The 25,241-nt window shown below is 45.8% G+C and overlaps 3 protein-coding genes across 9 annotated transcripts; 2 read left to right on the forward strand and 1 right to left on the reverse strand.

Moving 5' to 3' along the window:
* The first annotated feature begins 140 nt into the window (after window positions 1-140).
* epx (eosinophil peroxidase) lies at window positions 141-8,910 on the forward strand. The gene is made up of 17 exons (XM_035642374.2): window positions 141-1,036; window positions 1,122-1,209; window positions 1,306-1,396; window positions 1,524-1,699; window positions 2,036-2,168; window positions 2,262-2,391; window positions 2,463-2,669; window positions 3,259-3,625; window positions 3,708-3,868; window positions 3,950-4,208; window positions 4,303-4,473; window positions 5,670-5,907; window positions 6,005-6,216; window positions 6,301-6,465; window positions 6,687-6,770; window positions 6,940-7,036; window positions 7,337-8,910. The coding sequence occupies exons 1-17, from the start codon at window positions 1,019-1,021 to the stop codon at window positions 7,392-7,394; spliced, it is 2,655 nt and encodes an 884-aa protein (XP_035498267.2). The 5' UTR covers window positions 141-1,018; the 3' UTR covers window positions 7,395-8,910.
* rab3il1 (RAB3A interacting protein (rabin3)-like 1) lies at window positions 8,130-18,868 on the reverse strand. 6 transcript variants are annotated; one of them, XM_035642405.2, is made up of 12 exons: window positions 18,648-18,868; window positions 13,791-13,968; window positions 13,566-13,661; window positions 12,733-12,810; window positions 12,275-12,511; window positions 11,928-12,047; window positions 10,595-10,723; window positions 10,391-10,503; window positions 10,144-10,167; window positions 9,645-9,744; window positions 9,503-9,556; window positions 8,130-9,386 (listed from the first exon to the last, which is right to left on the reverse strand). In XM_035642405.2, exons 1-12 carry the CDS (start codon window positions 18,866-18,868, stop codon window positions 9,363-9,365), a joined length of 1,374 nt encoding a protein of 457 aa, XP_035498298.2. In that variant the 3' UTR covers window positions 8,130-9,362. The 6 variants fall into 6 exon arrangements, with proteins under 6 accessions (XP_035498298.2, XP_035498296.2, XP_035498301.2 ...); XM_035642403.2 differs by having other exon boundaries at window positions 9,490-9,556; XM_035642408.2 differs by lacking the exon at window positions 18,648-18,868 and adding an exon at window positions 14,256-14,445 and having other exon boundaries at window positions 9,490-9,556.
* A 112-nt stretch (window positions 18,869-18,980) lies between these two features.
* best1 (bestrophin 1) lies at window positions 18,981-25,077 on the forward strand. 2 transcript variants are annotated; one of them, XM_047333272.1, is made up of 11 exons: window positions 18,981-19,230; window positions 19,826-19,976; window positions 20,282-20,561; window positions 21,370-21,464; window positions 21,628-21,861; window positions 22,323-22,477; window positions 22,594-22,671; window positions 22,956-23,108; window positions 23,224-23,304; window positions 23,392-23,543; window positions 23,621-25,077. In XM_047333272.1, the coding sequence occupies exons 3-11, from the start codon at window positions 20,410-20,412 to the stop codon at window positions 24,693-24,695; spliced, it is 2,175 nt and encodes a 724-aa protein (XP_047189228.1). In that variant the 5' UTR covers window positions 18,981-19,230; window positions 19,826-19,976; window positions 20,282-20,409; the 3' UTR covers window positions 24,696-25,077. The 2 variants fall into 2 exon arrangements, with proteins under 2 accessions (XP_047189228.1, XP_047189229.1); XM_047333273.1 differs by lacking the exons at window positions 18,981-19,230; window positions 22,594-22,671 and having other exon boundaries at window positions 19,851-19,976.
* Window positions 25,078-25,241: the final 164 nt, after the last annotated feature.

The following is a 25,241-nucleotide window of genomic DNA, read 5'->3' on the forward strand; positions in this document are numbered from 1 at the left end:
ATGCTTATCTTTGCATTTTGGAATATTGAATTTGCTGATGAAACCATCAGGTTTAAGTAGAGGAACTTTTATTTTTGTGATGTGGGTGAAATGATCCATTTCAAAATGTGGGTTTCAGGTTCAATGTGAACAAAAGATTTCTACAGTTCAGATCTTGGACGTCAACAGTGGAAGATGGGTGATGTGGGTGAGCAGAGATAATATTAATACCAACCTAATGAAATGGGGCAGATGACTCACTCGATGGTATCACACACCTGCAGCATCAAAGGGAAGAAAGCGGCCAGAGGGAAGTCCTGTCGCTTCACATCGAGAGTGTTAAGGACTCATACACTGGAGACAGATTCAACTGGGACTTTTCTGTCTGATCTCATTTCTTACTTTTAATCTAATTCCAAATTCCTCATCATTTCCCAGAATCCCTGTGTCCTCGGCCCCAATCTGAGCAAATCAGATTGAACTGGTGAGCCAAAAGAAGACACAGACACACTTGTAATAGAAATGTTCTCAGAATACTGGACTTTAACGTGTTATTGTAAAATTATATTTAGATATTCCAAAATGGTACCCGCACGCTGCTTGGACATCCAATATTTCAACAGAATCTGATTGTTGTCCACTAAAGCATTCCCTGTGCTCTTTAATTTATTTGAAATGATCCAAATATGACGGAAGGTTTTCATCATGGGCAGGAGGAGAGGAATATATTTGATTTGAAAGGTTATTAGGTCGAGGCAGTGAGTCCAGTGTTTGATGTTGCCTCCCTGTCACCAGAAGGACAGATAAGGGGATTCTGCACATACCTGTTGGCCCTGCTGCCAGTGCATAAATGGTAACCTCCACGCTCGGAGGCAAACTCACACTGACACAAACACACACACACACACACACACACACCCCTGTTGGCTCTTAAGATGAGCCCCGGTCAGCGCAGCAGTGAGATACTATGAGCGTGCTCAGATGTGTACACCTGAGGTAAATTCTTTCTGCACAGATTGAATCGCTTCTAGTGCTCTAGATGGACAGAACATTCATGGTGAGTTCCTGTCTTTCTCTTTTTAATTCAACAGAATAACGTACCATATTTCTGGAGACGTGTCGGATGGGTCCTTTGGTTTCAGGTGTCCCTGTCTCTGCTTGGACTGGCTCTTGTCCTTCTCTCCTTCCCTGAGCGTGCTTCACTGAACAGAGCATTCGGAAACACCACAGGTAGGATTTCAAATTGATTATTTCTTAAAATGGCAGGTGTACGGGGGAGTCTTTTTTTTTAACAAACACCGTCGCCTTCCTTTGTGGTGATCTCAGGAACTGTGTACCTGGGGTCAGCGTTCGTGAAGGAGGCTCTTCAGAGGGCGATTCAGCTCACTGATGCTGCTTACGCTCGCACAAGTGAAAGGTAAATCGTCCTGGGGCTCTCAAGGAATTATTTCAGACAAAGCTGAGCGACTGTGAAGCACAATTTGCCATTTCACCTCTATGGAGCTTTGTGTTGGAACGAACAATTCATCTCTCGTTGTTTCCAGGGGGAAGAAGTCCCTGTCTGAGGACACCCTGAGACCCAGTGACCTGCTCGCTCAGTTCAAACACACTGAAGCCAGAACCAGGACTCACATCAGGGCTGCGGAACTGCTGGACAACACAGTGGAGCTGATCAGGGAGATGGTCTACACTCACACTATGGTGCAGCCCAACTCTCATGGTACTGAACAGCAGCGTTACAACACAAGCACTATTACTATTACTATGACTCGTAGTAATATACTAGCCCTCCTTACATCTTCTCTGTTTCTATGTTTGAGGATACAGATGAATGTTTTTTAATTACATTGTTTCTTGAGGTTAACGTTTGATTCGACTCTTGACTTATCATCAAGCCTGTCCTTAGATCAACCTTCCAAAACATGTTAGATCCAGGTTCAAAATAAAGAGGTCATTGTTTCCCTGTGCGTCCCAGAAAACAACACAATAATGCACAGAGGAGCATGTTTGTACTTTATGAGTCGGGTCTTGTTCTGTTCACTGTGTTTTCCCACAGAGCTGCTGAGTGAAGGAGATGTGGACAATCTCCTGCAGGTGACGGGCTGCTCCGCTGAGCTGCAGAGACCCAGCTGTCAGAGCGACTGTCTGTCTGAGCGCTACAGATCCGTCACAGGAGAGTGCAACAACAGGTCAGAGACGACAAACGCGAAGGACAAAGAAAACTATTCTGAATAGACTTTGTTGTTGGGTTTTTTTTGGTAAGTATGTCATGTCCTGTACAGACAGCACCCCAGATGGGGCGCTGCAAACATCCCTTATTCCCGTTGGCTGTCTCCTGAGTATGAGGACATGTGGGGGATGCCCCGAGGCTGGGACCCGGAGCACACCTACCACAACGTCAGCCTGCCTCCAGTAAGAGTCCTGCAGCTGCACTCGGTCAGCCGTAGCTCCCATCACTCCTCACCCTGTCGTCTGTTGTCCAGGTGCGGCTGGTTTCCTACGAGGTGCTGTTCACGCACAACGACAACATCTCTCTGGACTCCACCCTGTCTCACCTGCTGGTGGAGTGGGGCCAGTGGATCGACCACGACGTGGTGCTGACGCCTCAGAGCCCCAGTACAGCTGCTTTCAGGACCGGAGCCGACTGCACTCACACCTGCAGCCGGGACACGCCCTGCTTCCCCATACAGGTTCTCAATATCCGCTGCAGTTTTGTTCCCCTGTTGAATTGAAATGCTCTTACTTGGCCAGTTATTAACAAATATTAGGAAATAATAAAAAGTTAGTTGAGTTAGATAGTCTTATTGTTTGTATTCAGCAAGAAACAATGTACGAAGACGGAACCAAAATAAGGTGTCCCTCAAATTTTGATTAAAAAAAAAGTGACTTGAAGTCAAACATTGGCGAAATTGATGAAATTGATGTTCTTTGTTATCTAAGGTAAAGGGGGAAATAATTTTCTTTTTTAATAATTTAAAAATTATTTCATATTATGTTCCCACCTTAGAGAGAATGATGACCCTACTTTAATCACAGTTTTAGCCACAGATTGAGTTAATCACCATACTTTCCATTTTATAAGAGGGTAGAACTTTATTCATCTTAAAAGAAATGTTTGTGTCCAATATGCTTCATATGCATAATTGACTATATAAAAAGAGTGACAAAGTAACACAACTGTAGGTGCAAAGTACAAATTAATGTGAATGGCAAATTAATGTCTAATGTCTAATAATGTACCTATGTCACTATTTTACTAATGAAAACTTTCTTTCCCAGATCCCTCCGTCAGATCGCCGTAGTGGTGTCCAGAGGTGCATGCCTTTCTTCCGATCTGCTCCCAGCTGTGGCGCAGGAGACCGACCCCAACGCCACAGGGAGCAGCTCAACGCCATCACCTCCTTTGTAGACGCCAGCATGGTGTACGGCAGCTCCGCCGGTGTGGCATCCGCTCTGAGAAACCGCTCCTCTCCTCTGGGTTTAATGGCCCTCAACTCCCAGCACTCAGACCAGGGGCTGCCCTTCATGCCCTACCTGCCTCGACAGCAGGCGCGCCTGGACCCCTGCGGCCCTCGAAACTCCTCCACCTCGGGGGCATCGGACAGATCCCCGCACCGGGAGAACGCCACGTCCTGTTTTCAAGCAGGTGAGTAAATGTGGCTATTCATCAGTTTTCTGCACTTAAGTATCAAGGATTGTTCAGTTGTTTTATCGTAAATGTTCCACAGGTGATTCGAGAGCCAACGAGCATCTGGGAATGATCGCGCTGCACACGCTCTTTCTGAGAGAGCACAACCGGCTGGTCGAAGAGCTGCACATGCTCAACCCCCACTGGAGCCCGGACACTCTCTACCAGGAGGCCCGCAAGATCATGGGAGCCATTCATCAGGTAGTAAACATCCATCCACCTCTACTGACATGAGCACCCCCAGCACTCTGACCGGCCTCCTTGTTTTTGTTTCATTTCCAGATCCTAACTTGGGAGCACTACCTGCCGCAGGTCCTCGGTGACGTCGCCACGTCCCGTCTCATGCCTCCCTACGAGGGTTACGATCCTCAAATGGATCCCAGCATCGCAAATGTCTTTGCCGCCGCTGCGTTTCGTTTTGCCCACGTCACGGTGCAGCCGGTGGTGAGCAGGCTGGGACCAGGATACACCACGAACTCCCAGCATCCCCCGCTGCCTCTGCATCACTCTCTGTTCGCCTCTTGGAGGGTCGTGCAGGAAGGTAAAGAAGAAAGCTGTCATTCACTGTGCTTGAATCAAATGCGGTCTACTCATCTGTTCTGTCTCTGTCCGTCTTTCCCTCCTGGTGTTTTCAGGTGGTATCGACCCTGTGCTGCGAGGTCTGTTGTTATCTCCAGCCAAGCTGCAGACTCCAGGTCAGATGATGGTGGAGGAGCTGACTGAGCGGCTGTTTCAGGCACAGGGAGGGATGCCTCTGGATCTCGGGGCCCTCAACCTCCAGAGGGGCCGAGACCACGGCTTGCCTGGTACCAGCTTTCTAAAGCCTGCCGCACAACACAGAGTTACATAGTCACGGAAATGACTAAAAGCCTGGTAGTTTAAAAAAGTGAAGCTGAAAGAACAGACTCAGTGGTGAATGTTGCAGAAAGTCTTTGTCTATTGGCCCTGATTGTTTTTGGTGACGGTCCGCAACTTACAAATATCCAATAATTTCAATAATTCAATATCAGAAAAGGTAAGGAAGAACAACAAAGACAGCAGAGTCTGGTTCAATTATGTAGGCTTCAGCCGACATAGTAAACCAAGGCTGGTACAGTGAACACGGAAGTAGAATAAAAACCGGTTACTTAAATACTCCTCCTTCATCCACGCGAGTAGCTTGCCGGCCTACTGGTTCGCCAGTGTTCACCACGAAACATTCCCCTGTGACATCCACGCTATATCTGGATGTATCTGTGTTTCCCCCCTGATATCCTGCTACCCAAGACGAGCTCTGAGTTTAATTGTGGCACACGATTACCTTGTGGTTTAAAATACTTTTACTTGCAATTCTAATTTACCACATGGAGAAAAAAAATATTTTTTTTCCATAACAGACATTTTGACCTGTCACAGCAGAAGAAACATGAATAAAGTGTCCCAGTAATCCTGAGAGTTGCTGTATCCCAGGTTCACACTGCAGAGTGTTCTTACTCCATACTCATATACTCTTACTATATACAACATGCGCAGTACCAGGCCTCCAGAACTTGGATCGCTAAGTGGAACACAGCCACTATTAACAGAATCAGTTACATCTGGGATTTTTTAATGTTCCAGATGTTGGAATGTGTGGCAGTCAGCACTCCTGACGCCTGCTGGTCTACGAGCTGTTGTGAGTGAACGATATTTATCGTTGAGGTGGAAGTGTGCCCTCAAAGCTCAGGGTTTCCCACAGGGGCTGTTTGGCTGAGGCAGGACACCTCTCATCATGTGATCAGTGTTCTTTCACCATAGCTCGTAATCTCTGAAACAGCCTCAGATAAAAGTAACCTTTTTATTTTCTTTACTTTTTATTCATTGGTTATACATACATTTCACCGCACTTCTGCAAAATGGAGAAGAATAACGTTATTTTTCTTCCTAATGCCTTGTCCTAATGCTCTTATGTATCTCAGACAAGTGCCCCCTACATTTAAATGACCAGTAAACTCCTGTTGTCTGTCTCATCTCGTCCCTTCAGGATACGGCTCGTGGCGAAGCTTCTGCGGCCTCTCTGTTCCCAACTCTACATCAGAGTTGGCTGAAATCCTGGGCAACTTCACTTTGGCTCACAAGTTCCAGCTCCTGTACGGGACGCCCCACAACATCGACGTGTGGGTGGGGGCCATCTCCGAGCCCGCTTTGCCCGGAGGCCGAGTCGGTCCGCTCCTGGCCTGCCTGCTGGCCAAACAGTTCAGAGCCCTGAGGGATGGAGACAGGTAAAATTATATCTGCGGCTGATAATCTACTGATCTGACAATGTGACTTTACACCGAAGGCGAGCAGAGAAAGTCCAATTTGTCTTTGTCCTCTGAGGTTTTGGTGGGAGAGGGAGGGAGTGTTCACCGGCACGCAGAGGAGACACCTCCACGGCGTGTCCCTGTCCCGGATCATTTGCGATAACAGCCACATCAACCTCGTCCCCGCCAACCCGTTCTCACGGACCGAGAGCCCTGGGGACATGCTGACCTGTTCCCACCCGCTCATCCCCCACCTCGACCTCGGACCCTGGAAGGAACCAGACACGGGTGAGGAAGTGAGGACAGAGAAATATGTTGAGGGTGATATCACCCTTGTGTTGTTGTTGTTTTTGTGACTGACCTCTCTCCCAGATCCCAGCTGTGGTCCAATACCCAGGATCCAATCTGGGTACTCCCTGCTCTGTGACTCTGTGATTCTGTATCAGTGTCACTCTGGCTTCAAGCTACTGGGGTCGTCATCTGTCAGCTGTGATCCAGTCAGCCACCGGTGGAGCCCCGCGCCCCCAACATGTCAAGGTGCAAAGTCTAAACTACATGGCTATAGTTGATATCATGTAGAGTCATATCTGAACCAAAACTCCCAAAATGTGGATTATTCTTAACATTTTAGGCTGAAGTTTTATTCTACACACTCATATTTCATGATACAGTTTCAATAAAAGCAATAATAAAGAATAACTGCCCAGTCCCATTGCATTACAATGCATTTCTCATTGATTTATTTCTGACTGGCCCAGATATCAATGAATGTGAAGAGCAGATTTCTCCTTGTCCACAAAACTTGGAGTGTTTCAACAAACCAGGCTCCTTTATTTGCTCAGGTTGGTTCAGATGCCGCCCCATCTTCTGCCCGTTTAATATGTTGTGCTAAATATACTTCAAAACAGAATTAATTCTAAACTCACTTTGCTGAAATGTGCACAACATTTCTGACTATCTCTTCTGATACTGTGTGTGCGTGTGCGTGTGCGTGTGTGTGCACTGATCCAGAGCCCTCCTCGCTGTTGGCCATCTCCATTGTCACTACGGTAATAGTAGTTATCGGTGGTGTGGCCGCGCTGGTGATGATCATGATCTGTTATCAAAGGTAGGTCACTGAAGGTGTTTAATGGACCACATGTTCATACAAATGTTATAAATAAATCCTATCTTTGGAGCATCTACTCAGTGTTCAGACACCTCCTTCTCTTGAGATACAAATAAATATAGAACTGTTGACGAGACCACAAATACATTCTGTGCGTTGCCTGAATATTAAAGCCATATAAACTCAGTGAATTAACAAGTAAAATGAATATTATGGTAACCTGTCCATGCATCACTGAAAGATAATGAAACATAACAGTGGCTTTAAAGTGAAATATAAATGTGTATAAATTTCTTGCAGATATTTCCCCAAGAAAGAAGAGTTGGTCACCGCAGCATGTTGCCAAGGGCAAACTTAGTCGAACATTCCAGAGCTTTTGGTCAGTTTTTATTCTCTATGTTAAACTTATCTTGATGTACTCAATATATTTTAAAACCTAAAAATAATTATTTGTGGATTTCTGAATCATCTTTATGTTTTTAAGTGACTACAGCATCAGGATATTTTGTATTGTTAATTTATAATCACACTTACGGCTGAACAAATCAATATTTTACATGAGTATCCCGGTTGTTGACCTCTGTAGATATGGAGACGGGGTTTTTTTTCCTTGTGACAACATGATGCTAACGTTTTTCCTCTGACTACACTCTGTGTCACTCCGACCTGAAAGACAGTAGTGCTCATTCATTCATACAAGTAGAACTATTTAGTGATTTCTATTATAATCCGTACGATGAGGTCACGAAAACAGAATAACAAGCTTACAAAAGTCTTTTCAATCCGGAAACTGAAATCTTTCTGGAATGTCTGCGCCAAAATAAAACTGATTTCCAGACCCTAAAGCCCCTCTGAGCGGGACACGGTCTCAGGATTTCCTCAGTATCCATGAGCCTGATTCAGAAAAACCTGTTAGGCAACTGTGGGTGTGTATTAGAGACTTTGACCTTAATTTCAAAACCAAACCTGTCCTGAGAAAAACACTTCTCCGTGTCATCCAATTGTATGATGAGTCATCACTCCCAAACACTCAGGCTGTGCTGAAATCAGGACTATATACACAGGACCTGTAAATCACATGGTACAAAGGTGATAGGCTACAATGCCTTGTTTTTATTTTTTCACACTGGAAGACACAGTTAATGGCCAGGATAAGAACCTTAAAGCCCTGACGATGCGAAGAAACAGTTATTGCACTTTCAGACACGACATTCTTCATTTTTTACCTTCATAAGACTGTTTTCTGTAAAAACTGATCATTGCTAGTACTAAATCTTTACTACGAGGTACAGCCAATATTCAACATATGCATAATATGGCTATGTGCTGTACTCATGCAAGGTCATTTATGGCTTATACTGAATGTACATACTGTTCATTGCGGATGTGCAAGACTAGCTTTGCATATTGTGATAATAAGTATTAAAGCTTGTTTATTTCCTGTATACATTGTAAAGCTGTCATTATTTTGAATGTGGAGGTTTTACAATTCATCAACAATATGTCTGATTCTCTTACGATCGGGCTAATGCCAAACTGTTTTTCTACTCTATTTTGTGTTTTTATACAAGGCCTCTGGAACAGGTATTGCAAGAGTGCATCAGCAACATGCAGGCCAAGCTGAGACGAAACATCTCGGCTGTTTGATCATTACATTGATGTAAAAATAAAGCATACAACCCAAATCATTGTTCTATGGAAACTACATGGACATTGTCAATGTCATATGTCTTACATCCCACATAAAGTCATCTGAGCATGTAACACTTGAGGTAAGAGACCAAGTAAACCCTCTCGGCTGCTTTCGTCATGTGCTCATCTTTCAAACAGACTAACGCCAGAAACCTGATACAAAGAATCTATTGTGTTAACATCAGAAGTGTTTACTCCACCTGGGAGGTTCAGAGATCACACAATAAAAAAAAATATTGTCCTCACTTGTGGAGAGAATTAATGGAGGCCTGCAGTATAACGGAGGAAAATATTTTACATATCTTGAAGTCACGCTATCTTTGAAATTGTTTCTATGTCTTTCTCGCTGTGCTGGTTCAATTGAAATTTTTCTTATTGCATATCCAAAAGTGGCACTGGAATATTTTCGGCTTCCCTTGTCAGTTGACCTCTGCTGGAGCGCTAGTGCCGTACAACCTCTTCAACAAAAACTGGTCCGAGACCTTTGTTACCACAGTTAAACTCAGTCACAGCTGAATAATCCAGGTCCTGGGATTGTGCTTTTCGGTGTTGCAGTGGACCCCTCAGGTCCTCTAGCCCTGGTCAGTGAGGTAGAAGCCTAACTTGGCCACAGTCATTTCTCTGCGAAGCCGCATCACCTCCCAGAACATCTGCTCCGCTGGAGAAGGGCAGAGGGACAACAACAACAACAGGAGACACAACATGTCAATAAAACAAGACAAATGCCATAATACCTCCAGTGTAAACAGATTTGATCTCACCATTGTGTCTCACCAGGCCCTGCTGGATGTAGCGGATATAGGTGAAAAAGTTGCAAACTGCTGTGATCTAGAGAGGTAAAAACGAGCACAAGGTGACATGGAGCAGCACGGAGCAGCAGCGTGTCTGGTGAAGGTCACAGAGGGGCGATAGTTACCCGCGCTCGGCTGGCCGGAGAGATGTAATAGTAGCTCCCCTTGTCACCCAGTTTAATGCGATGTCGACAGAGCCGCGAAACGCCACTTAATGCACATTTTCTAAGAGTGGAGAAAGATCAGCTGATCAGACAATCGAGCTTCAACACACGGAGACACGCGGCCTTTGTTTTATCACAGCAAACACAGAGCATGACTTGCGTTTCGTAAGGTTTTATCAAAATGTAAACCCTGGTATCCAAAGAGAGAACACATTCCAGGTGGGAAAATAGACAGCACAAAAAACAGAGGTGCACAATCAGAGGTGGTTAGTCACTGTACAGAGTAAAGGTTGTAGGTTACATTAATGTGCACCCAGACGTGCACAGCCCATCTGGGTCATTTATTAACAGGTTTGTTAACAACTTCTCAGATGTCGGAACAGGCAGATTTAAAATTCATGCGGTGGTAGTTTGTGTTAGTGAAAAGTTCGACAGGTTATTGGTTCTTGGGAGGACTTACGTCTCTATTGCTGCCCTAAAGCCACTGGAAAGAAAGATTTTGAAGTCAGAAGACAGTGATTAGAAATGTGCCCCGTTGATTGAACACCTCTCAGATACACAGTGAAAAGCCTGTGACCATAAATCATCAGTGGAGAGACCAAAACCAAACTAGAGTGAATTTTCAGTGTTGACTTTTGTCATTGTTCAGCAGCGATTGGTGACGGAGGGGAGAGGATGATGGTTAATATGTAGACGTGACAACTCACTTGGGGCCTCCACACTCAACAGCGGAGGCTTTCACCATCGGTAACGCCGACATGGCCACGGGCTCGATGGTCAGAGAGTTGTTCTCCACGGCGCTCTGCACCAGCTGCGACAGCTGTGGAGAGCAGGAACCAATGACGTTAACGTGTAACTCCAGCCACTGAACTGTGACAGACACGGGAGTATTTGTACGGTGGGATTGTGACCTCAGATCGTGTGAAGGAGAGACAGGGTCCGATGTCTTCTCTGTAGATGCGACTCAGTAAGGCGGAGGAGCGGTCTAAGCTCGGACGTTCCCTCCACATCAAAAACTCTGCGTACAGAACCGAGTCCATCTGCAAACAGAAAACGACCCGCAGGTTAAAATGCCTGTCTGATGTGTCGACTACATGCAGCCACACTACACCACAGACACTTTTAACCAGTCATATTTTAAGAAGATTAAGAATCTACAGCCAAACTAGCGGCTCTGATGCTTTGTACTTTGATGCATGTTGAGTAGTTATGTTCACCGTGTCCACTGCCTGGGCATATTAGCATACAAAGATGTGCTAAATTATAAATATAAACTAAGTACAACTGACAAGTATTTGTTCGCAAAACCCAAATACTGGGCAAATTTAAATTTTAACCTGATGATGCAGCAGAATTTTTTTTTAATGAAGTGACAAACAAAGTGATTACAAATCATCCTGACAGGGACATAAATGTGTGTCAAGTAGAGGTTAGTTTATCTCACGGAATAAGTGAAAACCAGGTGGCACTGGAGAAAAAGTCAAGAAACCATTAGGACTCCCCCTCTGGTCACCAGTGGATACGTAAATGAGCTGCACTTATATAATGGATGAGGCTCTCACATACATTCACACACGTGTGCCATGCGAGGGACTGGCCTCCCCACTGGGATCGACAGTGGCTCAAGGAGACAATCCGACATGTGGACAAGAGTAGCCGGGGATCAAACTGCCTGCAGTTCGTGGACGACCCACTCTGAGCCACAGGGCCGCATTTGTACCAAATATCATAGCAGTTGCAAGTTGGTAGAGCAATAAGTCCACACTGCTTTTGCCCAGGCCAATGGGGCATGTTCCAAATATAATTATTAAGTGAGTGAATGAGGCATAAGGAGGTTAGGCAATATGCATTCCCTTTTCTTTTTTAATCCTGCATCTGGCAGGAATGACGCTGATTCATAATCAAACTTTCAGCTGCTTAAAGAGCACAACCCACATATTTTTAAAGTCAAAAATGTTATTAAATTACGGATGTAAACATTTCCACAATAACATGTCTACTCTCCATTAAAAACATTCACATTAGCAGAGACTAACTCTTTCTGACACTGTTTCAATTCTTACATTCCATTTTAAAAGAGATACATACCAAATAAAATGTGAAAATAAACTGAAAATATGCTGACTCACTATGTACAGGAAAAACTTACTCACTATCCTGTAAATGCAGATAATTACAGAAAACAGATCCAGCAACACTCTAAAGCTAAAACTCCGCGGAGCCTGGCCGAGGGGATGCAGTTACCTGTCTGCTGTCAGTGTCTAAACCCTCTCCCCGCTCCTGCCAGTAAGAGTCATAGGTCAAACTGACAGACTGTCCAGGAACCAGGCAGAGAATCAGAGAGAGGAGAGCAGGAACAGCAGGCTGAGAGAGGAAGACACACCAGAGACAGAGAGGAAGTCAGGCAGAGGTTAGTAGCGAGAGAAGAGAAAATACAAAAAAGCAGAAGAACTCGAGTCGAGGTACGAGATGAGGAGAACTGGAAAAGGGAATAAGTGATAGGAAAAGAGAGTGCACAATTCCCAAAAAATGCAGAAATATATTTTCTAGGAGAAGGGAGTAGAGAGTGTGCGAGGTTTCATTCAGGATACCTCTCTGTCCTCTTTGGCCACAGGCTGAATGGAAAGTGAAGAAGCTTCTAGTTTTCCAGGTGAGGATGGAAAGACACTGCTCATGCTCTTGTTGCGGACGTGCCCGCCGCCGTGTTTGTACGCCCCCCTGGCTCCTGACGCCTGTAGCTGTGGATGCAGCTGGCGGTTCGGCGAGGAAGGTGTGGATGTCAACACCAGGGTCTTGAGCGCCGTCACCTCTGCTTGCAGAACGTCAATCTGGGAGTCCGACACAGAAAAAAATGTAAAAAGCGCTACTTGTGTCCTTTTATTGATGATTACAAAAACCCACTTCAAATGGCACCTATTTTAAGACAAATCAGAGATGAGAAGTTAAGGAGCTTCAGTGGAAATAATGGGACAAAAGGCCAATTCATAAGGCGTCTCATCGTCAAGTTTTAACTGGAAAAACTGAAACGCAGAGAAGCAAATTCACACACCTTCCCCTGAGCCTCCTTCAGTTGTTTCTGTGCTGCGGCTTGTTTGACGTTCGCTTCGTGCACCATCTTGTGAGCTTCCTGTAGTGGAGTGGATTAACACACATCTGTAGTCCGTGACATGATGATTAATCCCTTTGAGACAGTTGTTTTTAAGTATCCACTCAACAACCGAGCACAAGACACAACCATGAGTGTGTTCACATGCACATCAATAACCCCATTATTCTGGTTTTGATCATATTCTGGATATAACGTGGTTACCCAGGTTTCTTATAATCTGTGTGTAGTCCTGTTTTACTCAAAAATCTGATCATAACCAGGTAGGTCCAATACTAACTCTCATTTCAGCTCTGACGATGAACCCAGAGAATCATCATCAGACTCTGCAGTTCTCCTCGGTTCTATGCTGCGTTTCACACTCTCTCAGTGCCCATGACTTGACTTTTTCTTTTGTTTCACCCTCGGTGAGGCAGCCAGTTGTTTTTCAGGGAAAACTGATGAACTGACTGCACGCTCCCCGCCCAGCATCACCTGACGGAAAGATTAACATTAGCAACTAGCTGCTGAATACAGTGGAGCCTTTGGTTGCTAAAGTAAAAAATACTTCCCTCAAGAGTTGGTGGAGACCGAAAAGTGAGTGAATGTTGGACATAAACACGACTCCAAATGTATGATTATGTTGCTCTGTTGACCCTTGCTAACAAGTTTTTCCACATATCAACCTGAACTTGTTAACTTGCACTTATGACAAGGCAAACTGTTCTGATCAGGACTTGTGCAGCTTCACAGTATTACCTCCCTCATCATCGGGGTCAAAGGGCGCCCTTGCTCACCTCAAACAGACTGGCCGTCAGCTCCTCCAGCTCCTGCTCCAGCTGATTCCTGACCTGCGACAGACGCTCACACTCCTTGTCCTTCAGTTTCAGTTCCTGAAATGTGTCGGACAAATGTGTCACAATCGCGTTTAACGAGGAAGCACTTTCGCATCGTCAACTCTTTCTTTTTTAAGGGTCAAACTACGCTTCGCGGGCGTCGGAATGAAGTAGGTTGCAACACACCCTCTCTGCAGCGTCCAGCTGCTCCCTGAGGATCTCCGAGCCCTTTTCTCTGATTTCTTTCTCTTTGATTTCCAGCGAGGAGCTGCGGAGCCGGGAGAGGCCGCCATGCTCTCTGGCCGAGGTGGGCCCGGCCGGGCCTCCTCCCTCCACTCTGGACTCTGGCTCCAGATCTACCAACCTTCACGGGAAAAACAAACAAACAAACAAACAAACAAACACAAATCAGAATGACATTTGACAGAACACATTCCATGTTCCCTCCTGGGCTGCTGTAAAGACAATGACTGACAACCCCACATTTCCTTAACTTTGTTTTTTTGGATCCTGCCGGTCGCTGTGTGTACATTTAAATTGCGACTGCAGATGTAATTTATGGTTCAGGTCGTTCTACAGCGGTCTATAATGTGTGAGCGAGAGATTCCCCAAAGTTCTGTGTGTCATGGATTCACAAGTGGTCACACGCACTTGGAGTCGCCTTGATGAGGAACACGAAACCTCCAAGTCATCATTTTCACGTAGGACTGGATGATATCTGTTCAAAGCTTATATTGACCCAAGATAACTTATGGATCTGACTGTAGTTACGACAGACTCCATGCGGATGTCGGGGCTCTTGACACACTGGGTGTTCCTAATAAACTGGCAACTGTCTTCGTGTTATCTTATGTCGAGTAAGAAGTTCCTAATGTCCAAATTGCCGAAGTATTGAACAGCTGTGATCCCATCAGAACATATCCTCACTGTGGTGGGGGGTGGAATCACAGCAGGCCGCCTGAGGGGCCGCGGGCCACCGCCTGGGACCCTCCGCTGCCAACACACATGCGTCTGCGGCTCGCAGTTGTTTTATCTCTGGAAGTCTGAGGTCAGAGCCCCGCGGACGGTGAGCGGCGCTGTTAGCCTGCTGCTAGTTGTCGTTAGCTCCAACTTCTTTTCTGATACGGAGACGTTCCCCCCCAGTGTCCGCCCTTACCCCCTCGGTGTCCGGGGCCGCAGATACACCTCGGCCCCTCCGTGTCCTGCTGCTGCTGATGATGATGATGATGATGATGTTGTTGTTAAATGAACAAACCCTGTTCACACTGAGCTGCTGGTTTCGCTGAAACTAATCCGAGCCCTTTTAAATCTCAGCCGGCGGAGGAATGCGGACGCTGACGTCGTCCGCCGACAGCAGCAGCAGGTCGGTCGGTCACAGGAGGAAAAAAGAACCAAACGATCGAGATGAAGAAAAACAAGTCAAACACTGACTGTGCTTTGCGATTTTCCAGTCATATGTTTCATCGCTCTTCTCTCTCAGCTGCGTGTTTCTTATTTCCAGGCAAAGAAAAGTGTGTCTCCCCCCGTGAGTTTGCTCTGCCTCCTCTCACAGGTCACATGACAGAGCATCCACTCCGATGAACCACTCCTATGATTCACTCCTACAATCCGAGTGGATCCACTCCTATGATCCACTCCTACGATCCGACTGCACCCACTCCTACGATCCACTCCGAAGAACCACTCCTATGATCCACTCCTACGATCCGGGTGGATCCACTCCGATGAACCACTCCTATGATTCACTCCTACAATCCGAGTAGATCCACTCCTATGATCCACTCCTATGATCCGACTGCACCCACTCCTACGATCCACTCCGAAGAACCACTCCTATGATTCACTCCTATGATTCACTCCTACAATCCGAGTGGATCCACTCCTATGATCCGACTGCACCCACTCCTACGATCCACTCCGAAGAACCACTCCTATGATCCACTCCTACAATCCGAGTGTATCCACTCCTATGATCCACTCCTACGATCCGGGTGGATCCACTCCTATGATCCACTCCTGCAATCTGAGTGGATCCACTCCTATGATCCACTCCTACGATCCACTCCTACAATCCGAGTGGATCCACTCCTATGATCCACTCATATCATCCACTCCTACAATCCGAGTGGATCCACTCCAACGATCCCCTCCAATGATCCACTCCGATGATCCACTCCTGTGATCCACTCCTATGATCCACTCCTACAATCCGAGTGGATCCACTCCTATGATCCACTCCTACGATCCCCTGCGATGATCCACTCCTACGATCCACTCCTACAATCCGAGTGGATCCACTCCTATGATCCGCTCCTACGATCCACTCCTATGATCCACTCCTACAATCCGAGTGGATCCACTCCTATGATCCGAGTGCATCCACTCCTATGATCCGAGTGGATCCACTCCAATGATCAACTCCTACGATCCACTCCTTTGATCCACTCCTACAATCCGAGTAGATCCACTCCTATGATCCACTCCTACGATCCGGGTGGATCCACTCCTACGATCCACTCCGATGAACCACTCCTATGATTCACTCCTACAATCCGAGTAGATCCACTCCTATGATCCACTCCTATGATCCGACTGCACCCACTCCTACGATCCACTCCGAAGAACCACTCCTATGATTCACTCCTATGATTCACTCCTACAATCCGAGTGGATCCACTCCTATGATCCGACTGCACCCACTCCTACGATCCACTCCGAAGAACCACTCCTATGATCCACTCCTACAATCCGAGTGTATCCACTCCTATGATCCACTCCTACGATCCGGGTGGATCCACTCCTATGATCCACTCCTACAATCTGAGTGGATCCACTCCTATGATCCACTCCTACGATCCACTCCTACAATCCGAGTGGATCCACTCCTATGATCCACTCATATCATCCACTCCTACAATCCGAGTGGATCCACTCCAACGATCCCCTCCAATGATCCACTCCGATGATCCACTCCTGTGATCCACTCCTATGATCCACTCCTACAATCCGAGTGGATCCACTCCTATGATCCACTCCTACGATCGCCTGCGATGATCCACTCCTACGATCCACTCCTACAATCCGAGTGGATCCACTCCTATGATCCGCTCCTACGATCCACTCCTATGATCCACTCCTACAATCCGAGTGGATCCACTCCTATGATCCGAGTGCATCCACTCCTATGATCCGAGTGGATCCACTCCAATGATCAACTCCTACGATCCACTCCTTTGATCCACTCCTACGATCCACTCCTACGATCCACTCCCAACGTTTTCACCGGGCACAGTCCCCGGAGCCCCCCTCCCCTCCCACCGCCCGGGGCCACAGCCCACCTCCACCTCCACCTTCACATCAAGCAGGTACACAAACACTGACAGGCTCATTTTTAATCACCTCCTATCTGTTATCTGTTCATCGAAGTATGTGAGATGTTGCAGCCCCCCAGGAGAACTTTGGATCCAACATTTGTTGTTTTTGTTGTTGTTGTAGTTGTTGTTAACCCCAACAGAAAGATTCATTATTATCTCCCCGGGCAGGCACCCAACCTATAGAGTAGCGTTTTGACAAGTGAATTGACAGCGAATAAACTGGCAAACATCCTAATAATTAATTAACCGTTTGAGTGTTTTAAAGCAAAAAAAAACACTCAAACTCCAGCACAGTTATAAATAGCATCGCAATTTTGATTTAAAAAAAACCAAGGTTACGCTGAGGAATAAATCAATTGTTAAGAAATACAATTGTCAGATGTAGGACAAAAACAATTGTTGGGTGCAGCCCTACAATTCTACCTACGATTGAATAATAATACTCAGCCTGCTGTGAATTTAACAACTCAAAACACAGAAAGCTATTTGAGTCCCTCTCTACGAGACCAGGGTCACAAGATGGAGGATGGAGAGCCTGTCAGAGTGTACGATGTGATGCAGTGTTCGTTTTAAGACTAACCTCATTTGTAGGCTCAAATCACAGGCGGTGAACATGAGGGGTCTTGGGCCCCAGAGCAGTTGCCCACTTTGTCCATTTGTCCATTAGCCATCAGATAAAGGAAAATCCATATCCTTCATTTTGCTTTACAACAAAAATTTTAATCTGTAATGCAATTATGTGACACTCAACTTAATAACTGTTGACTGAATCTAACAATGATTGAATGATTTACAAACAAAAGCAGATATGTACATATACATATATGACATTTTCAGGTTTTTTTTATCAGTCAGGCTCCGCTTATCACAGTGAATCCAATCTCCTCCCATCTCTTTAACAGCTTCACTAAAGTATAAAACAAACCTGTGAGTCGACACACGTATCATGTGGCACCGTGGTAACGGAGCAGTTTAAGACACTGACACCGACATGATCCCTGGTTCGAGTTCAGCCACAGGCCCGTGTGGCACTCACCCAGAATCTCTCCACACTCATTTCCTGTCAGCTCTCCATTACTACCACTCTAATAACAGCCAAAATGAAAATCCAAACAAGCCCCGATCTGACTCTGCAGAGGGATCACAGGCTGAATGTACTCCAGCCAAGGTTCCTCTGCTCCGAAAGCTCTGTCTTCACTACATTTTTACCAATAGGTTGTTACACTTTAAACACAGCTGTGATAACGCCGTGCACTTTTGGAATTCTACTATAGAATTTTGTCAGCTAAAGTTTGCACATTTGGCTAGATGGAGCAGTGCATAATTGACTCACAAGTTGAGGTGCCTTTCTGTGATTGTGACGGACTGGAGTTGGTCGAACATTTTGTTAAGTGGAAGAAGAAAATCAAACTGTCTCAACTATACTATGGATGGTGGAAGGTAGTGATCGTTTTACAGATTGTGGTAACAATACAGGGAGTCATCTAGGGAGCATAAATATATGAATACATGCATCTTTGCATGTGTCCTTGCTGATACTCTACAGCAAACCACCATTATTAAGTCAATGTCATCTTCTACTGCGTAGGAAGGTGAAGTTCACTCAAACCACTATGTTTACCCCAGTTAGGTATCACCATTCCCCAGTGCTCAAGGATTCAACACTTACCGTCCAACAGCACAGCCTTCCTCCTCCTCAGTTGTTCTGCCGGCCTGTTGTCTGGAAGCTGGCTGTCCCCGGGCATCAGGAGTCCCGAAGAAGACCGCAGAGGAGTACACCCCTATTCCAGAGCTCCCCACCTTGAGGACTTCATATCCTGGGCTGTACGAAGCCGAGGACGGCGGAGAGGAGGAAATCTGGACGCTGTGAATTCCTTCAAAAGCATCCATGTGACTCTCTCAGGCAGGGGAATAGAGACTGTTAGATATCCCCAGTGTAGATTTAGTTTTGTAAGGTTGTTCAAGTGGCATATGATGACCCCGATATCTGTGGGCGTCAAGCACCTAAGATATAGAAAGGGAAAAAGTCAAAGACTGTAACTTCAGATCACATGAAAACTAAAGGTAGAAAGTTCACAGTTAAAAGACCTCACAAGACAAGACGTGACCTCTACAGTGTCTAAACTGTAACTCACAAACGTCTTTCCTCTGTGAATTCTGCAGAGACAGAGGACATCAGGCTCTTTTCTTTGCAAGGCGTCATGCTCAAGGAATTTGTTTCTTTGAGATATCCCGTGTAAACATAAGTAAAGGTAGGAAACACTTACCTTAGGGTAATCACACATGGGGAGTCTGAAAGAGTTACACCTGTACATTAAGGAACAAAAATAAAATAGAAACGTTATACTCACCAAAGTGTTCAAAACAGATTCCTAGTTTTTGTAAAATGGTGGTTTTTGATCATCGCCAGATTCAAAGTTTAGAAGGTTGAACTCTGTCCGCATTGCCCTGCTGCTGGTTGTCTGGTAAGACAGGAAGGGTTAATCACTAACGCTTTCTGACCAGCAACAACTCAGCTGTACACATTTCTTCCACTAGGGGGGAGGGTCTCCTCCAGTCTCCCCTGATCAGAAGCTCTGCACAATCAAATGCTGAAAGATGCTTAGATTTTTTTTTCCAAATGTGACCACAAGCAGCACAAATATATTACAAGTGTGTTAAACACGAAAGAAAATGGTACATGAATTTGCTGAAACGTGGTTTGATCATTTCCAAAATGTAACATCAACTACCCAACAATTATGCCTGTAACCAACCTATTTGTGGCAGTGGGGCAGCTCTGCTGTCCTCAGATTTGCTCAGATTAGCAGGACCTGGCCTCACAATGCATCTTTGTTGCTGAAACAGATTAACACATCAAGTGACCGGAGGTGCGGGAGTCCCTCGCTCTCTTTTTCTTTTCCTGCTCTCCTTTTTCAAACACTCTCCCCCCCGGACGCTGCCGACACACATCTCGAGCCACGGCGAGTACGATGGCCAGACGTTTTCATATTCAGTGGTATGTAACCACAAATTCACCGTCTTGTGTTTGAGTTGGTACAATTTGACCTTTTGTGACCCTAAAAACATTGTAATTGTCTGTTGTAACCATGCGAACACATCTTCAGATGTCGTGGTGTGTTTTAGAAGTGTACAATTAGGTAAATTATTGCGTGGAAAATGAAAAGATGATCTGTTTCTCAGCACAGTAATGTCGTATAGATCCAAATATATGTATTATAGTATTAAGAAGAAAACGCGGTTGAAAACACATTTGAAATGACTGACCCTCCTGTTTTGTCTTGTTTTGTTCGACAATTTCAGATGTGTGACCACACTGGCCTCAAGGTTGTTCACTGACATTGAGCTAAGACAAAGAACAGAAACCAACACCTCTGTGGTTTCCTTCATGTCAGGCCACAGTCAGCCAGCAGGTCGGCCAGCGAGCAGCAATGACAGTCACGTACTCCCGCAGGGTTGCTGATGCAGGTCTGGGAACCTTCTTTCACCTGCTCCTGCGATGGAAAGGCAGCATTTATAAACTGCTCTACAGGGAGCTCATCATCTTTACGGTGCTCTACTACTTCTTCAGTATTGTTTATAGGTAATCGCCAAAAGAGGAAACCCTGTGAACTGCAAATGTGATCTTTCATGTCTGTTGGAAGAGACTGTTACCCGTTCTGTTCTGATATTTACATTTGATATTGATATTTATAAACTAAGGAAGAAGTAGAAAACTGCTCTCTGTGGTGGACAAACAATGTAATGGATTTCCAGGTTTTAAATCATATCATGCGATTTCATGTTACTTATTGGCTTCTAGTATCTGCTGATATAAAGGCTTGGGCCGATTAGTCAGATCTAATGGAGGTTTTAGGGCTGTGATATAACAAGGACTGTTTACATCTTCAATGTGCGAGCCGCTGTTATAATCTACGGCAAGTGAATTCTTATTGGACATCATTTATTGCAAAGTTTGCAATGTACTTTCTCAGCAGCATCAGTATCATTTGAATTTGGGTTTTTTTCAGACAACATAGGGATGTTTCACCTTATGAATACTTACTAACTCATATTGTATAAAGAGAAAGGCTTCCTTGCCCTAATGAGATATGTTGACCAGAAAGTTTTTAATGATGCTACACAAGAAAGATTTCATGTTGAACCTAAATTTAATTAGATATTTTGTGTTAATGAGAAAAAATATGTCACAATAACACAAAATATGTTGTTATAACAAGAAAAGGATCTTGGTAAAAAAGGAGAAACATGTTGTCATGGTGGGAACAGTTTGCTGCTGTACCTGAGGAAGACGGTGTTCGAACAGTGAGTGTGGTACTAGTTCCTGTCGCAGGTCTCTCTGTGATTTAACTTATCCTTGAAGACACTCCAGCAGATGTTCTGTCCTCCAGGTTTGTGTTGAGTGATGACCAGAGGAGGCTGTTTGAGAAGCTGTCGATATACTGTGACCGCTACGCAGAGCTCATCCCCGTGTCCTTCGTGCTGGGTGAGTTGGGGCGGATTGTCTTATACCTTGTATGATCCCGACTTGCTCAGATCCTCCATCTTTTATAATAATTCAACGACCCCGTCATTTGAATTTGAAAGCTTATTCAAACTGAAGACAGCCACTAATTCAATCATTTAAATGTTTTTTTTATTTTATTTAGGCTTCTATGTGACCTTGGTCGTGTCCCGCTGGTGGGGCCAGTTTGAAAACGTCCCCTGGCCGGACCGCTTGGCAGCATTAGTGGGTGGTCATGTTCGTGGCGTTGATGAGGCCTCCAGGCTGACCCGCCGGACCCTGATGCGATACGCCAACCTGTCTGGTGTGCTCATCTACCGCTCTGTCAGCACCGCGGTCTACAAGAGGTTTCCCACCATGCAGCATTTGGTGCAGGCAGGTACGAAGTGGAGATGAAAATCAGTGTCTCCCTCTGGTGTGGATGAAATGTTTGTACATGATACATGTTGGCTGAGATTATGAACTGAAGTGTGGCTACTGACCAGGACTAGACACACAGGAACAAGCATCCTCAGTGTTTTCTTTGTTGATATCATGTTGGCTGCTCTTGTGGTAAATGGTAAATGCATTATATTTATATAGACTTTGACCACCCAAGGTCACATTCACACACATTCGTGCAGTGCTTCAATACACCGCGCTTTTTCTATCACACATCATTCATACACTGCTGTCACAACTCTCAGGGGCAATTTTAAGTCAAGTGTTCTGCCCAAGGACACTTTGGCACGCAGACTGGAGGACCTGGGGATTGAACCATCGACCTTCTGGTTAGTGGATGACTCGCTCTTTCACCTGAGCCACAGTCGCCCATTTACCTCCATGCTGTTTGTCTCTCAGGTTTGATGACGCCGGAGGAGCTGCGGCACCTGGAGGACTTGCCCTCTCCTCACAACAAGTTCTGGGTTCCCTGTATGTGGTTCGTCAGTCTGGCACTGAGAGCTCGGTCTGAGGGTCGCATCAACAACGACGTGGCTCTCACTGCCATTCTCACTGTAGGTGCTCTCTGCAGGCCAAAAGGAGCCTGGACGTTGTCACTTTGAGAAAATCTTGACTTTGAAGCATTTTCCTTTAAAACGCTTCTGCATGTCCCGTTTTCTCCTCTGCCCAGGAGTTGAACAGTTTACGGGCAAAGTGTATGAAGCTGTACGGTTATGACTGGATCAGCCTGCCTCTTGTCTATACTCAGGTTTCGTTGATACTGTACACTGTGTGCTGTTATTGAAATATAGCGTGTAGTTAGTAGTTTCCCTCTAGTTGAATGATTGTGTCCGAAAAATAAATAACACAGCCAATGACCGTGACGCGGAGCCAGAATTAGGCCACTGGTTATTGCAACACAATACAGTTGTGTTCTTACAGAAATCATCATGTACTTTAAATTCTTTAACTCGGTTTAATCAAAATTAGAAATTTAATCGAAAGAAAACAATTTTCAGTTGCGGCCAGACCTGATGAATGTTTTTGAATCAGGTGGCGACAGTAGCGGTCTACAGTTTTTTCCTGGCTTGTCTGATCGGTCGTCAGTTCTTGGATCCAGTTCAGGGTTACCCCGGTCATGATCTGGACTTCTACCTGCCTGTGTTCACCCTGTTGCAGTTCTTCTTCTACGTCGGTTGGCTGAAGGTGAAGGACATCGGATTGTGATCGTGCGATCCCATCCGACAATGAAATGCTATCCATTCACCTCTCGTCCACCTCTGAGTTGTATTGCTGAGGCCTTCTCTTCTCACTGTCTCAGGTGGCCGAGCAGCTCATAAATCCCTTTGGTGAAGATGATGATGATTTTGAAACCAACTGGCTTGTTGATCGCAATCTGCAGGTTAAAACCAAACTATTTGCTATTTGCTTTTCATAAGCTGTAGACTGTGGTGGTCTTGTTGCTACCATGACTTTCATTGTGTCCCAGGTGTCCTTGTTGTCTGTGGATGAGATGTACGACAGCCTGCCGCTGGTTGAGAGAGACATGTACTGGAATGAGTCTAAACCTCAGCCTCCCTATACTGCTGCCAGTGCTGAACACCGCAAACCCTCCTTCATGGGCTCAGCCCTGGATATCAGGTTCAGTAATCGTTTTATTTCCTGACACATGATTCTCAAATGCTTCATCATGTAACCATCTTTGTATTCTGAACCAGTGTTCCCAAGGAGGAGATGGAGTTTCAGTCCAATCTGGAGCAGATCAAAGAACACGAAGAAGCCAACTACTCCACCCCACTGCTCGGAGGGCTGGGTCGTCTCCTTGGTGTTCAGTCCCCGAACTTCCCTCGCTCCTCCCGGGTCCCTCTGCTGCGCCGGCGCCCTGGAGCTCCCCTAAGCCGCTTCCCTTTCTACCTGCATCCAGAGGCTCCATCGACTCCGAGTCACGTCCGCCAGCCTTTGAACCAGGAGCGAGATCCAGACTATGCCTTCTCCACAATGCCCCTGTACGAGAGACCAGGTTTCTACAGCTGCCCACAAACGCCCATCCACTGCGTGCCCCCTGCTGTGCCTCGCCCTCGACCCGCCCGGAGAACCCAAAATGAGTGGGACCGCAGCTGTAGCTCCCTGGCCCCACCAATGGTGGGCTCACAACTGCTGCCTCCTGACACCCCCGGACCCCATGTCCCCCAACCTCCATCGTCTGCTTTCCCCTGGTTGAGTGAAGATGGTGAGGGTGCCCCGACCTTCTCCTTCCCTGACCCTCCACCTGAACTCTGCCCAATATCTAAACTCAGACCAGGACACGGCCTCCTGTCCCGCCGGCCTCCCCCTCCTCGCCTTACTCTGGACAACCTCCCAACATCCGACAGCCATTCCGGACCTGCGAGTGCTCGGACAGCAGGAAGCGGAGGGGAACGGGTGTTCTCATTCACTCCTCCCTCTCGAACAGCCACGGCAAATCCCAGTAATCCCAACAGCAGCTCTAGCAGCATTAATGCAACAAGCACCAACAGCGCTGGCACAACAGGAAGTCTATGGGACGGTACAAGTCACACTAATTATAGTAACAATGGAAACTTCAGCGCCAACATGAGGGCAAGCAACGGAGGCGCCAACGGTGGGCTTAGCAACAACATGAACACAGTTCCCACTTCAGCATCTTCACAACAAGAAACCAATCAGCAAAACTCGCCAAATGACTCCGGGATCTCCCTGGCTGAAGGAGACCTGCTGGCTGTCCTGGTGGATGGTGGCGTGAACAAAGCGACAAAAGGGAGGGAACAGGACTGAGAAAGAAGGCCTGACTCTGTTTTTGTACTACTGACCTATGTAACATCAGAAATGCGTTACAATCATCTGGAGCCCTTCACACTAGTGAAAAGTGTTTGTTGCATTAACACTGAGTTAATCTCTACTTCCTGGCAAACTCTTACAGAACAATTAACTGGCTTGCAATGCAAAAAGCACCTTATGAAATTAAACCGTCAACATGTGAAGGAACAATAACAAATACTTTCCAGATTCCTTTTACAGTCAGTGACAAGAAACCAAAACGTATTTACTCTTAAAAAGCAGTTTCCATCAGTGTCTGCTTTGACTAATACTTATCACGTTTATGCTTGTTTTGTCATTTTAACAAGATTTTTTTTCAATAAAGAAAATTAAAAACTTTTAAACTTTAACATTATTTGTACACTACTTTATTTTCTTATCATTCAAGGACTGTGTGTGTGTGTGTGTGTGTGTGTGTGTGTGTGTGTGTGTGTGTGTGTGTGTGTGTGTGTCTAGGCCACTGAGCCACCATAGCTTCTCCAACAGGAAAGGGAGGAGTGAGGG

This window comes from Scophthalmus maximus, chromosome 7 (assembly GCF_022379125.1).
Source record: "Scophthalmus maximus strain ysfricsl-2021 chromosome 7, ASM2237912v1, whole genome shotgun sequence".
In the NCBI taxonomy this organism is placed as follows: Eukaryota; Metazoa; Chordata; class Actinopteri; order Pleuronectiformes; family Scophthalmidae; genus Scophthalmus; species Scophthalmus maximus.

What these genes read in the sequence shown, in the direction of transcription:
- epx (XM_035642374.2), top strand. An exon ending in TCATGGGAGCCATTCATCAG is followed by an intron (nt 3,869 to 3,949) that starts GTAGTAAACATC and finishes TTTCATTTCCAG; the next exon opens with ATCCTAACTTGGGAGCACTA. An exon ending in ATCATGATCTGTTATCAAAG is followed by an intron (nt 7,037 to 7,336) that starts GTAGGTCACTGA and finishes AATTTCTTGCAG; the next exon opens with ATATTTCCCCAAGAAAGAAG.
- rab3il1 (XM_035642403.2), bottom strand. Translation starts at nt 18,868, where the DNA reads ATGGATGCTTTTGAAGGAATTCACAGCGTCCAGATTTCCTCCTCTCCG. An exon ending in TGACGGCCAGTCTGTTTGAG is followed by an intron (nt 12,811 to 13,565) that starts GTGAGCAAGGGC and finishes ACTCCACTACAG; the next exon opens with GAAGCTCACAAGATGGTGCA. An exon ending in TGAAGGAGGCTCAGGGGAAG is followed by an intron (nt 12,512 to 12,732) that starts GTGTGTGAATTT and finishes TCGGACTCCCAG; the next exon opens with ATTGACGTTCTGCAAGCAGA.
- best1 (XM_047333272.1), top strand. Translation starts at nt 20,410, where the DNA reads ATGACAGTCACGTACTCCCGCAGGGTTGCTGATGCAGGTCTGGGAACC. An exon ending in GCAGCATTTGGTGCAGGCAG is followed by an intron (nt 21,862 to 22,322) that starts GTACGAAGTGGA and finishes TTTGTCTCTCAG; the next exon opens with GTTTGATGACGCCGGAGGAG. An exon ending in GGCTCAGCCCTGGATATCAG is followed by an intron (nt 23,544 to 23,620) that starts GTTCAGTAATCG and finishes ATTCTGAACCAG; the next exon opens with TGTTCCCAAGGAGGAGATGG.